The sequence below is a fragment of the Notechis scutatus genome, chromosome 3, assembly GCF_049901735.1.
Source record: "Notechis scutatus isolate UNSWTSFEM ecotype Mainland chromosome 3, rNotScu1.2, whole genome shotgun sequence".
Lineage (NCBI taxonomy): Eukaryota > Metazoa > Chordata > Lepidosauria > Squamata > Elapidae > Notechis > Notechis scutatus.
This window is the reverse complement of record NC_142011.1, coordinates 167,061,764-167,080,699: the sequence shown is the minus strand read 5'-3', so window position 1 is coordinate 167,080,699 and position 18,936 is coordinate 167,061,764. Positions and strand designations below refer to the sequence as shown.

At 37.4% G+C, this 18,936-nt stretch overlaps 1 protein-coding gene across 1 annotated transcript in view; it reads right to left on the bottom strand.

Moving 5' to 3' along the window:
* Positions 1 to 4,288: 4,288 nt before the first annotated feature.
* The window catches only part of ASXL3 (ASXL transcriptional regulator 3), a 136,132-nt gene continuing 121,484 nt past the window's right edge, over positions 4,289 to 18,936 (bottom strand). Inside the window, exons 11-12 of the mRNA XM_026670291.2 lie at positions 15,572 to 17,489; positions 4,289 to 14,440 (exon numbers count right to left, since the gene is read on the bottom strand). Coding sequence (XP_026526076.2) covers positions 10,838 to 14,440; positions 15,572 to 17,489 — 5,521 coding nt within the window. The 3' untranslated portion in view covers positions 4,289 to 10,837. The remainder of the gene's footprint in view (positions 14,441 to 15,571; positions 17,490 to 18,936) is intronic.

Below are 18,936 nucleotides of genomic sequence, written 5' to 3'. Positions count from 1 at the left end.
CACTCTCCCACCCCTTGCTGCCTCTCCCAACATCGAAGCCTCGCAGGTAAAGCCGCCGCCGCAGTAGCATCCTGAGTTGCCTTAGCATGCTCAGTTAGTTAAGAATCGCCCTACCCAGAGAAGGAAGTGGTGCTGGAGGAGGAGGAGGTAGTAGTGGAGAAGCAAGCAACTCAGGGTGCTACCGCTGTGGCAGCTTTGCCTGTGTTTCCGAGGCTTTGATGTTGGGAGAGGCAGCAAGGGCTGGAAAAGGGGAGACCTGTGCACGGCTCTGTACCCCTTTCCTTTCTTGCCTGCACGTGGGCAGGGGGGAGGAAAGAGAGAGAGCCGTGAGAAATTCAAAGCTAGAAAACTAATGGGGAGAGCTGACAGCGGGCGCTGGGGAAGGGGACTGTTGTTGCCGCTGCCGCCGTGTGTGGGAGCATGCATCTCAGAGACCTGAGCCAGGAGGCACGGGAACTGCAAGTGGGAGAGTTTGATGATTTCAAAGAACTCCTGGAACATGGTAGATTGGCGTTTTGTAGGTCTCAGTGAGTGAATTTTGTTTCACCTCCTTTCCTCCCCAGGTAATGCAAGAGATGCTTTCTCTCTCTCTCTCTCTCTCCCCTCCCCCGGCCCCAAATAATCACTGGCTGTGGCTGGGTTTGGCAGCGAAGTGCTAAAGCGAGCGAAGTGCCCCCAGGGACATCTTTCCTTGCCTGTCTCTAGATGAGCCTGGAAGAGCATCCCCAGCTTTTCCTCAGCTGTACATCTGACCCTCTCAATCCTCCACCAGGGATCTGAAAGGAGCGCCCACTTTCTCCCCCTCCCCTATTAATCAATAAGGGCAGCAGTCCTTCTGCAGGCAAATGCCTGCTGAGAAGCCCCTGGAGTGGCAGCCAAGGAGAGCAAAGCCCCCTTTCTGCCTCTCTGCTTCTCCCAGCGGCAGTTGCCCCGAGGCCTCTCAGCTCAGACACCCCCCCCGCCCGCTCTTCTTTCTCTTTGGAAAGTACCAGGTGGGAGGAGATTTCCAGCCCCAGAACGTTTTGTTATTATTAAGCATTTACATTTTTATTATAATTAAATGTGTGTGTGTGTATGTGCGTGTGTATCATGTATGTGTGTGTATATGTATATATATGTATATGTATGTACGTGTGTGTGTGTGTGTGTGTGTGTGTGTGTGTATATATTCTTAAGTTTTCACGGGTACTTACATGTATGGTATTCAGCTTTGCTCGGGTATTTTCCCACGTCATTGTAGTTGTGCTTTTAAAGTTGTAGCGACGTTTCGGCAGAATCTCATCTGCCATCATCAGGCTTCTGTATTGTGTTTGTCGTATATATAAAATTTATAATTAACATAAAAATTATATTAAATTTATTAGCTGTTAAAAAAAATCATATTAGCGGTCCTCAGGATTTAAAAGTATGAGTTTGGTGGTCCCTGAGATCCAAAGGTTGGCGACCCCTGTTCTAGAGAAGGCTCCAATGATGGGAGGAAGGAAAAAGAAGAGAACTATCGGGATAGTGAACAACTGAGTTTGGCACAGATTATCATAGAGAAAATCTATGTAGTTGCCAAGAGTCAACACCAACTTGATGGCACATATCAATCATAGCATACATTGTCTGTTATTTTCCCAAAAGAATGCATTTCAGACATACAGTAGGATTTAGCAAGGACAGTAGATTAGGAGGAAAAAAGACTTTCCATTTTCTAGGGATGAAATAAAGAACTGTCATTCTTGAATTATTCCTTCCATCATTCAAACCCCATTATGTTTTGCAGTAAGGATAAGAGTAATATTCAAGATGTTTGTAGTTATAATCCAGGATTCATGTCTTTGCTATTTTAACTGACATGCTTTTCTAAAGCAGAAAGAAGAAAAATTAAAGCAGTAGTGACAGGAAAGCTAAAACGAGCCAATTTTCTATATCCCACTGGGCAGACTAGCTCAGATGTCATTATATATGAAAAAAGCTTGTATAAGATCTAGATTTCTGAGCAGCAGACATAGGGGCACATGTTTGGGAGGGGGAATCCTGATTCACTCATCTTTCTTAATTTTATTCATAAAGCTTTACACCTCTAAGCTGAACATGAATTTTATTTGCACTAATTATTGGCACACTTGAGACATAAAATGCATCCCTGGAAGATTACTCTGACATCTTTATTTCACATTTGAAATTATAGACTGATTTGAAAGTCACCAAAGTGTTCTGTCAGTGAACCCATTAGTATAGATAGACTTTGAAGTTGGATCCTTAAATGACAACCAAATTAATTCTGAAGTGGCATTTGTTTACATTTCTGCTGGATTCTATAAGATATAGAAGCATAAATTCATACAGGTGAACTGAATGGAATTCATCTGTCATTTCAGACATTTTTTTTTCAGAATTTGGATAATGGTTTGTCATAATTCCATGGATAACAGAAGTGTCTGTTCCTGTAGTATAGAGATCCCATTTCTTATAAACTCCTTATAGTAGACAAATTGGCCCTCTATCCTCAACTCTCTCATTTTATGAGTAGGGCAAAGCATCTGCCTCACCATGTTTACTGTTTCATCAGACATTCCATCACATATAGTATGAAGCTTTACTCTCCAGAAAAGTCCAATATTGCAATTTTAAATATTTGCTTAAATATCTCCACAGACCTTAGTAGTTCTTAAAAGTGCTTAGATCTGCAGGATTCTAATTTTGCATCCTTTCTTTCATGTTTCTTAACACAACACATTTCTATTTTTCCAGCAAGTGGAATTTATGGAAGACATTTAAAAAAAAAAAAATTCCGTACCTTTCACACCAACATTTAACATCACAATGAACTACACAAGAGGCAAGTCTTGTATCTTAACACCATAATGTCACTTTGATTCTTCTGCAGCTATCACTGAACACTGCAGTGATTTGATGTTTTGTCTCTTTCTGTGTTTATGCTATATACAGTACTGTTTTATGATTTAAAAATACAAAAGGATTTTGGGTTGGGGCTATCATCTATTTCTCATGATGGTAGTTATCAGCTTGGTTTTGGAGACGTATAGTTCCAATAAAACTCCAAACAATGACTGCAGCACCTCTTGTTTCCAATATTATTCTCTGCAGCTGGCTTATGAATCAACCCTTCTTCCATGTCCTGGCCTGGCCTGGCTAACTTATACTAACTTGTGTTTTTTTCCCCAGATGCTTGGGCCTTGCCGTTTCCTAATAGTGACTCAGAAAGAAGTTCACCCAGTGCATCTTTTTATCCTCCTTATGGTAATACTGTGATTTGACAGTTCACTTTGGTATGGATATGATAAATTCAATATATATATTTAAAAATCTGCTTTCTGCTATGTAAGGTATAATCTTGACCATTTGCTCTCCATGCCTTAATTTTTCAGAATCAAAATATTAAAACTAGTTTTAATCATTCCTGTACAAAAATAACTGAAAAATTGCATTTAACTGAATTGCTTTCACTGTATACGTCTTGCATGTAACTTAGGAACAATCTTAACCTCCAAGTACTCTGTCAGGAAGACCTAATATTTCTGAAGTACTCCTAGTAAAAAGACTAGCAGGCTGAAAATAATAGTTTTTGCCTCCTCGAGAGAAACAAAAAGATTCCTTAAGACTGTGACCTCAAGAGCTGATCTAAAGGTGTTTTTTTGTGAATTGTGGAGAGCTCAAAGAGCTTTAGGTTCTGCATGCTAAACTATTTTCTTCCTATGTTTGCCTACAAAGAGAGGAATAAAGGGATCTTTTTATCCTTCTGAAGTAAAAAAGAAATATTTGAGAAACATTAGATAATTGTAGTGTCACTGTGATAGCATCCTTGGGAGCAAGAGATTTTCCAATGTTGTTGGCTAATGTATGATTTCTTGCCTCGTAAATTGTGGTAATTTGGAGCAGTAATGAAAAAACTTAAAATAGTGGGTTTGTTTTTTTAAAAAAAGACTAATCACTAATTAAATACCATCTAAATATCTTCCAAACCCACTTGCCCACACTTGTCACAATGCCCCATCTACTTTGTGGTCTCCATCCAACGAAACAATAAAATGTGGAACTTGTGCACCAAAAAGTTGCCTGTCTCTAATTTAGTGCAATACAATTTTTTTTATAGAAAAAGGAATGGAACCGATAGCCTTGCCACATATAAACTGAGTAGACAATAATCAACTAAAACATACTCACATGTTCTCCGCCCTGAATAACCATCTTTCAAATATTCAACAAATGCCTTATTTTCTTTTAGCACATTTAAAAGAAGGGGTGGGGAATAATACACCAACCAATGTTTATTCTTGCTTTTATTTTGTTTAGAATATTTTGATACTGAAGCCCAAATTGTTACTTTCAAGGGACTGGTGGGGGGTGGGGGTAAAGCAAACATGTAGACAGAACAAAACTTTCCATTTGTATTAGAATTTTGTGATCAATTATTTTGGTAAGCAAACAATGTTTTCTTAAAAAAAAAAAAAAAGACAGACAGCACCACTGATGAAGCATGATCCCTGAATTCTAAACCAAACACTGTATCTTAAAAGAAAAAAAATCACTTGGTCACATTTATTCAGGTAATAAAGAATAATAACCACTGCAATGCCGCTGAAATAAACTGTTTCCCTTTCTGAGAATTTAACACAAAGTGTGTGTGTGAGTGCATGGATTTGTTTGTGTATTTCTTTGGTAGAGGACTGAGAGGAGTTTTTGATTCTCTATCCAAGGACAAAAATATCTATTTATGGTAAGAATACATAAATACGTGTTCCTCATACATGCTAGATATGGGTTGATTTCACATTGCTTCAATCTGGGCATGAGAAATACTTCCCTAAAAAAGGCATTGAATGGCGAGTGTCAAAGAGATGTAAACATTCAAAATACTGACAAATAATAATAATCGAGCATACAAACTCAGTACCAAAAATGTTGATCGACTCGGATGTTTGGAAAAATAGTAACAAAAACAAAACAAAACAAAAACTCACTTTACAGCAGTACAAGAGAATTATGGCAACAAAGTAAAGCACTTTTCTTGTAACATTCATGAACAATACAAAGACAAAAGTATTCTACAGGCTAAATTATCTTTAAACTATCAAATATAGTACAAAGCGAAATATGTGCTATAAAAAAGCAGCTCCTTTAAATTAGGCAAAAAAAATACTATTTTGTTGGTTTTTCAATGACAAAGCATGATGATTGAAGACAGCAGGACTTCCCCTTCAATTCAGAAACATTTAGCCACACAGGTCGAGGCTTATTTGCCAACAGGGCTTCTCCTTAGTGTTGCACAGTATTCCTGCTGTCACCCACAGGAAATCAGTGCTTAATACGTCTTCCCACATGGAAGCTAAGATGATCCTGCTAGATGGGGTTTCTGATCTCCTCCTGAGTGCTGGTCCTTGGCCTTCAACATATTATGCAAAACCAGAGACTGGAACAACTTCTCTGAAATTGTGTGCGTGTTTATAAGGACTGCAGCATATGAACATTTCTCTTTAGAAACTGCATTATAAAGCACCATCTGCACCAGTTCAGAAGAAACTGAGCAAGAAATTCTATGGTCCTGAAAAGAGAATTCAGGCATTCATCCTGATAACACATATCACTTTGAAAGATATTGTACAGGACACATTTTTGCTTTATGGCTCAACCTTTCCCTCCCCAAACCAGGTTAGTTTCATGCACTACATCATAGAGGATAAATGGAATACAAAATTGGGAGTGCCAACTTCAATTTTTTACATTATTATTTCAATAAAGTAAGGGTTTTCCATGTAAAAAAACATTTTGCAAAAGACAAAATCCACACAGATAATGTCCCAACAGCACGTACAGACCTTAACAGTGTTAATTAAAACGTTAAAGATAATGGAATATCTTGCTAAAAAGAAAAATGATAAAAAACAAAATGAAAAACTCTGGGTATTTATCAGTTTTTAAAATAGTTGCATGGATATGGATGTACAATGGTTTCTTTTTTTGTGCTAGCTGGTTTTTATATGTTAGGTGCAGCCTTATCTCATATCCTGATTATATTATTCTTTTTTCTTTAAATTAGCATATACAACTGAACATTTTCTGTATAAAATGTAAACAGGGAATGTGAGAAATGTTTTAAGTTTCATGTGCACATCCTTTGCAATGAATAACAACTTGACTTTTTCCCTCCCCTTGTGGAATATCCTTTTTCCAGTATTTCATGATGTGAATCTTATGATAACACCTTATATTTTTGCTAGAAGAAATATTGAGGTCCCCATGACAAAAAATGACAAATATCATTAATGTCCTGGAAAGGTGAACACCTTTGTTAAGATATCCCCAAAATGCACCGTGTTCTAGTCCCACCTTGGGCATAAAGTCAGCTTGGTGGCTTTAGGCCAGTCATGCATTCTTAGCCTAGGAAGAAGGCAAGGGCAAAAAAATCTTGCCAAGAAAGTAGAGACTTGTTCAGGCAATCATCAGGAGTCACCACTGACTCAAAGGCACACACACAAAAAAGCACCAAGCAGAAATCTTGCTACTGCAATATTTTCAGGGAGCTAACTATACGTATTGACTGCAAGGGATGGCACATTGACCCCAGTGCCAGGAGGTGTCTTTCTCTCCATTGAAAGCCAGTAGGCAGCTTTGTTTGCTTAAGTCACAACATCAAGTTGCTAAACATGACTAGCTACTTTGCACCAGAACCCAAATGTGTTTTCTATATGGTTTCTGATTGGTGAGTATCATGCACATTCTTTCAAATTAGAAAATGAACTTCAACAGATAATGGAATTAATAGCTGTAATCAGAGATGAAACATACAAGTAGAAAATTGGATGGTAGGTGTTTCACAGATACTTGCCTCACAGCCCTAACACTTGTATGAAACATTTAAATTCAGCATTTCATACATAGCCCTAGTGAATGCGATTCTGTTCTTTGAGCTGATATATCTGACTATCTTCCCCAAGTAAAAGTACTTCTGAAAATATTTAAAACAGAAAATGCATGTGGTAATTTTTTTCAAGATATGAACAAAAAACATGAACCTCTTCCCATAAAGTCATAGCACCTTTTCACACAGACTAAATACTGTATCATAGTGCCAGCTTCCTATGGAGATTAGACAGTTGCATATAGATGTTCTCTTGCTAATGATCTCTTCTCTCCTTAAAACAACTCCACACTTTTCCACAGTCTTCTGTCCAATAACCTACCTACTGTCTTACACTATTTTAAAATTATGAGGACCATACTATTTTTAAATCTGTTACATTATATATAAACCACCTGAAGATGAATGCATGTCTTTTTCTTTTTATTATAGCCATTTAATTCGCAGACGAGTATGTGCACACACGCACACACACACACACACACTCATGCATGCGCGTGTGCACACACATACCGAATTATACACACAATTGCAATAGCGGGAAAGTTGCTGGTGTAAGAATTCCCTAATATAACTACACATGGATAAAACACCATTGCCCATTCCACAGATAAATAAATACATGTCAAAAACTTCCACAAGACAGTCTTGTGGAATACTGACATAGTACCAATATTTGGGCAAAAATGAAAGGAGACAAGAATTTGCAAAATTAATACAATACTTGTTTTCTTCCAGATAACAAATATTACAAGCCACTACTGCCACCATCAGGCATTTCTAAATAGCAAATCAAATTAATTTCAGATGGAATACTAAGAAATAGTGGCTTAAGATTCACAGTGGAAAAATGTTGAGAGATATGTAATACTATTTAACAACCCTTGCCAAATGCCTTTTCTTCAATGCTATATTAATAATTCATAAGCATGCCATTCAAATATATGCCAGATATACCCATTGTGAAAAGAGCTACTTTTCCATCATTTGCCAAAGTTGATCTAGATTTCTATTTAATAGTGGTATATCTGAATCTTAAAAAAATATGTGGGAAGAGCTATATCTATACAGGTAATCCTTGACTTATAACAGTTCATTTAGTGACTGTTTGAAGTTACGACACTGAAAATAGTGATTCATGACTATTTTTCACATTTACGACTGTTGCAGCATCCCTGTGATCATATGATCAAAATTCAGGTGCTTGGCAACTGACTCCTATTTATGATGGTTGCAATGTCCTGGAGTCATATGATCACCTTTTGAGACCTTCTAAAAGCAAAGTCAATGGGGAACCCAAATTCAGTTAACAGCCAAGTTACTAACTGAACAATTGCAGTGATTCCTTAACAACTGTGACAAGAAAGGTTGTAAAATGGGGCAAAATTAACTTAACAGCTGTTTCACTTAGCAACAAAAAATCTGGGCTCAATTGTGGTCATAAGTTGAAGACTACATGTATATAGATGGGTATATTAAATTGCAAAATAGATACCCAAAGAAGGAACATTAAGCCTTCTGTTTGGCTGCTGTTTTGTCTGCTGCATATACACAAGGAATCACATTTTTCCACCTAGGATTGTATTTACTACCAGAGGTCAGTAAACTGATCCTGGGAGAAGACACTATCTGGAACATGGTTCAAAGAAGAGTGTGAGTGCTTTTATCAAGTAAGTGCTGAGATTCAGGAACACCCACCTTTTAAAACATTTTCATCAATGGCCATTTTATCTAGTTTCCAGGCCCTCCCCTTACTCCAACAGTTCAAACAGAATGTTTTAATGCTGTTAGCCACACCACAGACAAACAAATATAATCTGGAGATACCCAGGCACTCCAAATTTTCATTCTAGACTAAGATGCTTGCAGACAAATCCTGTGCATGTTTATGATATTCAATGCAGGTCAGAATGACTTAAGATTGTGACTGTAAGTGCTTTCTCTAAATTGTGCTCAAATGTCCTATGGCATGCTATAGGAGCTTACCATTTGTTTAGGACTGATAGAAGGCAATCTAAAAACTGTTCACAATTATTGAATCTGGAATTTCACCTGCTGTATTTAATTATTGTACCAAAAAGATCTTCTTGAATTTAGCTAATTCAGAGATACATGTATCATTAACAACTAGCCCATCTATTTGGAACTTTACAAAAAAACATGCCTTTTAAATCTATATTTTTAAAATAATCTCTCCACAGATACCTGAAAGTGCTGAAATATGCATAAATCTTCTAAAATGAGTGCTTTAGTAAGGCAATTATAATGGTGTAAATTTGCTTATACCATAGAAGATCAAGACTACTGTTAATACACCTGCTATGAAAACAGAACAGGAATCCAATCCAGTCAAGTCACAAGATCTCTGACTAAGGGAATGTAAGCCTGCTTATTCCAGCTCATTAAGGAAAAAAGGAAAAATGAGTTTCATGTTTAATATGGCCCACAAAAATATAATGTCCAAACAGTAGAGCTTTACTAATAGTTAGAAAAGCCTGGAAGCCTTATATAGTTTAATAATAATAAAAGGATAAAATACATATAATACACTAAAGTATATTTTAATGTTATAGTTTTAAAATCCTCATTATGTTAAAACTTGACAATGCAAAATAAATGTCAAATTGTTTATTTTACATGAACTATTTGTTTTTAAGCATCTTGCTATTAAAAGCCTTAACACAAGGGGGGAAATATCTGTTTTGTGAATGGGTTACCAGGCATGAAGTTAGTAAGGTTCTACTGTGTGGGTAAGAAGGATATCTTCCTCTAACATTTATTAAGTTCTGGTGATTATCATGTGATAGCATGCAAGTTGCTTCCGTTTTACATTTTATGTTCAGCCCCTCACTTCTAAGGTAACCATGCATCTCCTCTTATTAAGTTCCATATTTTTAACCCTTTACAATACTTCTCTTATCAGTAAAAAGAACTTAGCAATTGCTACAGTTCTTCACAAATAGTTTGGTGGCTATATATTTTGTATATAACTAACATAAACTACTAGTAAATACAATATTGAGAGTAAAATTTAGTATCCCTTTAAAATCTCTTCATTCCTCTACAATGCTATACAATATTTGTGGGGTAAACTGTGTTAACAGACAAAACTGTTTTAAAATAAAAGTTACTTTAAAATATCCCAAGTTGTAAACATATTTAAAAGGACTATAAATCATACAATTGCTTTGCTCATTTAAATCTTCAGAAACAAAGAATCGCTTTGAAAATGGTATCACTTTTCAAAACACCCTTATTTAGATATAAAATGGCACATACTATGAATATATGTTAAATATCTCATTTTAGGACAAAATTATAAGTGAAACTTGAGGAAGATAAATGAATTAATAAATTCTATTATAATAGCTATACTTATTTCCCGTCCCCCGAACTTCTAAAGCCATGAAGATTCTAGTTTGTTAAAACTTGTTGCCAGGTTTAATTATACTTTACTTTAGTGTAACAGCTTCTTAAGAAAGGATTAAATTACCCACATTAGCTGCCAATGGATCAAAGTCAATCACTGCAGACAATCTTGGCTCCAGGTGTGCAAAACCTGCCAAATGGCCATTGCAATGATGGTCTGCTAAGGGAACCTGGCTTTCACTCTTTTTGATCCTGCTGCTTCTTTTCATGGGTTATGGCTATGCCACATTCAAATTGCTCTTTCACACAGAAACATGAACACAGAGCAATTTGTCATTCTTTTCACTGGGAAGATTGACTTATAAATGGTAAAAATAAAATTATGCAGTAAGACATGAACAATTCTATATTTTAAGACAGTAAGAATGCTGGACATTTCTTAAAGGGGAATTACCAGGGAGAGCCATGCAAGCCAAAATCACTCCATTCCAAAGCATCCCTAGAAACTTTAAAAAGAAATCCAGATACAATATGGCCTACAGAATTCCAGTTATTCTTCTCGTTTGCTTTCCTGTGTTAACAAGGAATGTGCTTTGGATTCTATCGAACAACTAAACAAGCTACACACAATTTGGAAGGACCTATGCAGTCATCATGGCAGAAGGCACCACAGCCCTTGCATACTATCATGGCTTTCAGCCTGCAAGAACATTTCAGTTCCAACTCATCTGCACTGCTGCTGTCGGCAAATTTCTGAACTGGGATTTGGGCATTTTGAATAGGTAGGCTTGTGGTTGTAGTTGAACTACTCCCTAAAATCCCAATAGATTTTTCAATGGCAGAAGTCGCCCTTTTGAAAGTTGTGCTACCAAAGTGTATTGTAGAGTAATTTCCACGCTGCGCCTGTATTTTTGGAGCAGTTAATGGGGCAAAAGGCTTCTGTGGTTCTGAAAGTAAATAGGAAGGGAAGTCGGCATTTTTCAATGCAAAAGCTTTCAACTGTTCCTTGACTTCATTCTGATCATAGGAAGCTTGTTTCATGCCTAGCTCACAGCTGCTGCTTAAGCCTTCCTCCAAAGAAATGGGTTCTGATTTTATATTGCTACAGACATTTGCCGGCTGAGGCCAACTAAGTCTTTTGGTGGTTTCCATAGTAACTCCTGGTTGTTTGTGATCAGATGGAGCTTCTGAACTGGGAGGGGGAGGGGGCGGAGGGGGTGGGGGATGCACTAATGATTTATTCTGCTGAGTTTGTGAGGCACTGGGGATGTCATCACTTTCCTTAATTTGAACGTTTGGGGAAAAAACAGTTGCCAGTCTCAGCTGGTGAGGTGCTGCAGACATATTGGCCTCTCCCAGGGCCTTCTGCTCAAGGTGCCTGCTGAAAGCAAAGGAACTGCAACCAGATGGGGCTTTTAAAGTTGCCTGCATCAAAGTGGCTGTAGTAACAGGGCCTCGGGCAGCCATTGGCATTTGGTAGAAATGAGGTTGATGGGAGGTACTTGCTTCTGTGTGGAAGCTGCCATTTTTCTCTACACTAAATAAGTTCTTCTGGAAACTACATGAGGGCAATGGCCTTTTCTGCTGCTTAATCTCCGGACTGTGAGCTATTCTGCTTTGAATGGTGTGCTTGCTTTGCCATTCCTGTTTAAATAGTTGGCCATGTCCAAGTTGATTCATGCTAGAAGTGATTATACAAGGAGTCACTTTAATATCTGAATCTACTGAAGGCTTCCCAGGCTCACATTTAATTTCTCCAGCTGTCCTGGCTACTCTCTTTTTGGGATGATTTTCACGTTTGCGGATTTGTAGCGGGAGTATATTTGTGGCTGTAAAATCTCTCCCATCTGCATTTGGGGAGCTGGGAGGGTTTTCGACTGTGTTTCGCTCGGATGTGACTGATTTACACCTGGAGGTAATTTGCAAAGGCAAAGGAAATCGACTGATTTCTAGTTTGGCTCCTAACCTGGGCTGTGGCAATACTTTTTCCAATGGCAGGTTGCCTTGCAGTAACTGGGTCACTAGAGGATTATTGGCTTCTACTGATGACAAGCGGCAACTTGAGGTTCCAGCATTTGTAACTCTTTTCAGTGTCTCTGTTGTCAGTGCCAAAGAGTGCTCCATGGAATCGGTTACAGATCTCTTAGAGCTCTGAGCTGGCTGTGAACTTGGGGCTATTTCTGCAGTTTGCACAGGCATTTCAGGTCTGACAAAATCTTCTGTGTCCATCCTGAAGCATTTGTCAGATTCGTTTCTTTCTGACTTAACAGGCAAGGCTATGCTTGTCACATTTCTTGTATGCATCTCGTGCAGATGCACCAAACCGGAAGGCTCTGTTTTCACATTTTTTAAACAGTTATTTTCTGAATATTCCTTATGCTTACTTGGGTGAAGATGACTGACCAAAGACTGCTCAGTATTCATTACCTCATTGTCATTCCAACAGATTCGGCTGTTAGGATTATATCGATTGGTACAGATATTTTCTGCTTCCTTCTTGAAAGTTAAAGGATCTTGAAACTGTTCTGAGAAATCTTGGGTAGGAGGAACAACATCCAATTGCTTATCTTGAGGCCCAAGAGGCACTTCTCGAAGAGCAGTACATGCTGTTTGTAAATGCTTGCCATCTTGCTTAGTTGGACCATTGTTAAAACCAGAGCTGGGCTCCAAATTTTCATTATTAAGTAGCTCTGGCCTACTTATGACGGATACTTGTGGAGATGTTATGTTTTGTAAAGCAGTTTCAATCCTAATTGGCCTGTTTTGCGCTTCCATGCTACTTTCTGCACTTTCCGTGGAAAGACCCAGAGATAAGCTTGAATTCATTGTTGTCATTGTGTGATCAACAATGACTTTACAAGGAATGGATCTATTTGCAGGTGCCTGTATATATCCTACTGAGGGTTTACCAGGCATGTCTAAATGGTTTCTCATCCCCAAATTTCTCTCTATGCCATCAGCACTCATTTTGGTGGAATTCTCATAAGAATTTACAGTCATCATGTTGCTAGAAAATATAGAAATGGAAGTCCTGCCAATGGCATCTCCTACTGAAAGTGCCTCATTTCCATGTAAAGCTGCCCTAACAGAGATGCTGTTTGACAAAGCACTTGGGTCTCTATACCCAGTTAGGGATATCTTATCTGAAGGATATCTACTTATAGATACCCCTGGAGGAATCAAAACAGAGCTGCCAGACAGGTGATCTGATAAATTACTTACAATAGATGAAGTTGGCACAGTGGTATACTGACTTGAAATTGCACTAGTTGCATTGCTACTTGGCATTGGTAATGTTTTCTCCTCAAAGGAATCTGACAAGAGGGTAGTGTTGGTTGTGGCTGGAGGACCGGAGTTTTCATGACATTTTGGCACAATAGAAATGCATGGAGTGTCAGCCCCTTGGATGGATTTCAGCATAGTTATATTGCTTGTCTTTGTGTCTGTACTTTCAACAGACATCAAAACAGAGGGCTTATCAACTGCACCAGCAAAAGAAAGTTCCTTAATTGTTCCTGACTTAGCAGTGCTACACACAGAACCAGGAACTGAGTTTTTCTTATATAGGACTGAAATACTTTCTGGAGAGGTAGAAGATAGCATTTTCTCACAAAAATGAGGCACAGATATGCTTTCATCAGAATTTTGAACAGGGATATCAGTGCTAGTTTCTGGCAAAGAAATGGCATTAAGAGAATGCTGCAATAAAGCAGTAGGTTCACGAAGGTGAGAAGATTTGTTGCTAGGAGACCGACAGTTAGGATTAACTATAATTACACCAGTAGAACCTTCGATCTTTGTTTCAGAAGCCACAGAGATCTCCACAACTGATGGAGCTTCTTTCAAGGCCTGCTGAGACTTGCTTTCTTTATTGCTCTGGAGCAAGTGGGCTCTTGCTTGGTGCTTTGCAAACAACTTGGCCTTTGTTTGCTCCTTGATGTGGGCCAATGTTCGGGTCTTCCCACCTTCACAGGGGCTCCCTAGCCCTCCAGAAACAATGCTTGCAGCTGCAGCAACTGCAGCAGCTGCTGCTGCTTCCCTCTGAGCTCTGGCTTGCTGGGCTCTTGCTTTGATATCTGCAAGAGTTCTGGCCCCAGTGTTCCTCCCGCTGCTCATGGAGGTACTTGGAGTAGTCCTTGGTTCTGGTTTGGAAACCGGCTGGCTCTTGATAATAAAGGGTGGGCCAATTTTTGAGAGTTGAATCTGATGGGGAAAAGAGAATATATAAAAACCGTATTAGAAAATAATAATTTGCAGTGAATAGCTTTAAGATTTTACCATATGATGGTGAAAACAATTATTTAGCACAAGCAAATATATAACATTCTACCTACTATTAATCCCCCCCCCCCATATTAATGAACTGGAGGAAATAATATTAAATATTAAAATTAATTGAACTGGAGGAAATAATATTTTCAGTGTCAGGAAATAATGAGTTCAGTTTCAAGATCCTTTAATATTTTCCAGCACTTCTATTTATGCTGCATGCCTCTTTCTGCAGTTTGCTTTTCACAACCATATTTTCTGAATTTTAGTGTTGTATTCAGAATATAGGTATTTGAAAAAAAGATTTCATTGAATTTTCTATAGGTTTTGCAAAATTAGAAGCCAGAAAATCATTTCCAGTTACTTTCATAGGTAGTTTCTCTTTCTAGTCAGGGTTATAATTTAATATATAAAAGTTTAATTATCTTAACCCAACTGTTGGTAGTATCTGAATGAACACCACTTCTGTGGAGCTCTGTTACAAGGAACTATGCATATGCAGCAACTAAATAAAGCAAACAAAGCAAGAATGCAATGTTTATTGTTCATACCCTTCTACTAGTATGTCTGACTATCTAAGTAACTGACAAAGCCCCACAAAGCCAGTAGGATAGCACTCATATGACTTCTCTCATTTATGGTTAGTGATTCTATTATTTTCATTGCATAATATAATGCATCTTAAGAACCAGAGGCATGAATGACACAGTTTGATTTTACAAATGTTACAGTGAACAATTTTCCTTTTTCATTAATGCATTACTCAATGACAAAACAAACATTTGCAAATACTATTTACAATTTCTAATGCTGTGTTCCTGAGGGTGGAAAATCACTTTTTAAAAATAAAATATAGTATTTCATAATGGTGACATGTCAATTGAAGATATTATAAGGAAATCTATTTATTGACACCCTACAAGGAACAATGAAATTATTTTGCAGGCAAAAATTAGTAATTATGAGGTATCAGTTATTTGTGGAAACTGTTTATGGAAACAGTTTCCAGTGTTTCTTGACTTAGATAAAATACAGTCCAGGTAACATGTAAGTTTCTCAATTTACCTTTAAGGGTGGGACTTTGGGCTCTTCTCTAGGTGGTGGTTCTCTTTCAGATGAATTTGTTGATGAATTACGATGGGACTGATCATCTTCAATTCTAGCTCTCTTCTCTTTACAGATTCCAAAACTGTGATGTTCAGCTGTTTTCCTCTTTGGAATCTCCAGGTCTCTGCTTTCATTTCTTACTTCAGGTGACTTGGTAACTTCACTTGATTTTGAAGAATAGGAACTTTCAAACCGATTCTGTATAGCCCCTTGAAGTTTGTGAGACTTATTTCTGCCAATTTCTAAAGAAGACATTGAGGTATATAACTTGTCATGAGATTTAGATGGAAGAGATTCAATATTTTTGCATTCTGCCACTTCTGTTAAGACAGATACTTCCAGTTGAGAGACTGCACTTTTATTTTCAGATCGTTGGTGGCTACTATGATTTTTCATTTTTATCACTTCTGGAGAAGAGCTTTCTGCAAGAGAAGAAGTGAAACAGTTCTCTATTTCAGTTTGTGACCTACAGGTTTGATTAGTAAGATTTCTGGACTGGGATCCTTCTGCTATTGAAGGTTCAGATACGATAGCTTTCATAGCATCAGGTATACCTTGAAATGAATTTTGTTGTGATGGAATATTATCTTCTTGTGGAATATTAGGAATGCCACAGGTTTCTTCTTTCAGAGGTGACAAGGATTCTTCAGACAAACACAACGATTTTCTTTGCTGAATAAATCTTTCACTCACTGGTGAATTGGAAAGTGGAGATGCTTCTGAAGGTAACAGTAAACTATTTGAATGAGATGTTTCAGAAGCTAAAAGAACAGAAGACACTGAAGACGTTTCAGATGTCAAGGGCAAATCAGACATTGGGGAAGTTTCTGATGGTAAAGGTAAATTAGAAACTGGTGATGCCTCTGAAGTTAGGGGCAAATTTGACAACAGAGATGCTTCTGATGTTACAGGTGAGGCTGGCAGTGGAGATATTTCAGACATTAAAGATGTATTCAGATTATCATCTACAGATTTTTGTTGAGCATCAGTTTCAGTGTTTTCAGTGCAAGACATGTCTGATGAGCACACAGTTTCAAGAGACACTGGTGTAGAAGGTTCCTCCGAAGTCGATTGGGTGTCACCTCCAGGAGATGCAATACTGGCAGATGGTTCTTCTGGGCTTTCAGCAGAAAAAGATGTTTCAGAAATACAAGCATTTTCAGAGGACAGTTCATCAGGGTCACTCTGCAATTCCATATGTACTGCAACACCTCCACCAGTGAATAAGGAACCGTTAAGGACAGGGGAATATTTTCCATGAGGACTAAGTTCTTTTACTGATTCCAAATCTTTTTCTTCCGCATTACTAACAGAATTTGAGGAAGAAGCAGATTGTGAAGGTGATAAACTGTTTTCTATCTGATCTGTTATGACTGGCATTTCTTCCTGGGGATACTCCAATCTTTCCTCTTCTTTGATTTCAACATGAGATAATGGACTTAATACATCATTCATCACAACACAGGATTCAGAACTCCCTGTAAGTGGTAATGGATCTGTTTCCTCATTTGTACCAACTGAACTAACTGGTTGTTCTGAATTCATGTGTTCTTTTTGGTTCTCTTCCTGACATTCACAAATACTTGTCTCAACTTCCTCAGCAATCTCTTCTTGAATAATGGATTCTTCCGGAATCAAAATGTCTTCTGTTTCTGCCATTAGATCCTTGGAAGGAACATGTTCCATGTTGCAAAGTGCCTGACAGAAATCTCTCTCTGGCAAGGGTGGCGATTGGTTGCTCTTTTCTTCATGGTCATCAAAAGAAGGCTCTCTTGAAGGACCAGGCAAATCCGAAGAACCAGAGAGAGATTTATTATCATCTTCATTATTTTGTACTGATGTAAGCTTCCTAGATTCTTCCACTGACATCCCCAACCTAGTCAGAGATCACAGTTAAATTACATAATCATATTTCAATAAACATATATCAGAAAAACAGCTAAAGAATTTCATTCTATGCTACAAACATATCATCTCTAAGGAAATCAAATATACAAAATTCCTGATCTAGAAAAAGTATATTTGACTAATAAAATAAAATTTAAATGTACTTATATAAAAACATTTTTGTCATTTACTTACAGGTATTGACATTTCAGTGATATATACTCAACTAAAGCCAGGGCAAAGGGATATTAGCTTGCTCTAGCATCCAGTCTTCAATGCTATCATAGAAAATCTATCAGTGGACTGCAGAGTGTGTTAAAAGTCTGTCATCTCTGGCCATTTCTCCACTAGCAGTTTACAGCATATTCTAGAGTCATCCAACCATTATTGTGCCAAAATGACAGTAACGAGGACAGATTCTATACCACCTCAGTGATAGCTGGATGATGCCATGAAGGTATTATAAATCCCTAAAGAGGAAAAGGGGTTTACCTCAAATTTTGCTATTTTTAACTTCTTCCACTGGTGGTTTTTTTTTTTTTTTTTACTTCAGTCTACTGCTAGAAAATATTTTTGCCTTATCTAACTATTCTGTCACTATAAATTTAGCATTTGGGATACACAATATTTTTCGGTTTGAGGGGGACTTTAATGACATGCCAGAACCTCACTTTTAAAAAGTAGATGTGGCCAAAAATGGATTCATTGAAATTTGAATTTCATTTTAAAATTAAACACAACTAATATGATTATTCATTTAACATTTATTTTTCTTTTGTGTTCTATTATGTACAAGTAAAGTGTTCTTTGAGTAAAGCTCTACTTTATGGCTACATCCATGTAGTTTTCTTGGTAACAGTGCTGATGTGTTTTGGCAATGCTTTCTGGAAACAAAATTTAACAGGATTTCTTTCTGAGCATTTATGTATGAAATTATACTGTCTGATATAATATGCAATATTTGGATTTGTTATGAGGGAAAAGTAATCTCACAGTGTTATGTAATTTTCTTGAAAATATTTATATATTAATTTAAAGCTGTTCAGATGAGCTGAACTACAATTCCAGTCGGCCCCAACTAGTCCAATTTCATATTAGGAATAATAGGAGAAGACTACATGAGATAAAAGATGGATTAAACAAGAAAAAGCACAATAGCCTTGTTTTTCTTAGAACGAGAAGACACTATGTAAAATTGGTAAGTACAGACACTGTAATCTCTACACTTATTTTAAGTGCTAGTGTATCAAAAATGAACAAAATTGGGGTCATTGAGTCCTTTGAGAAAGAGCTAGGAGATAGCTATTTTGAAAAAGTAGAAGTGATATACATTCTGGAAAAGATGTCTGCATGGATTTCCAAACTCTGAAGTGGGAAATTATATTGCAAAAGTTTTTGCATTAACCTGGATACATGTTTTTTTTTTAAAGGCCTAG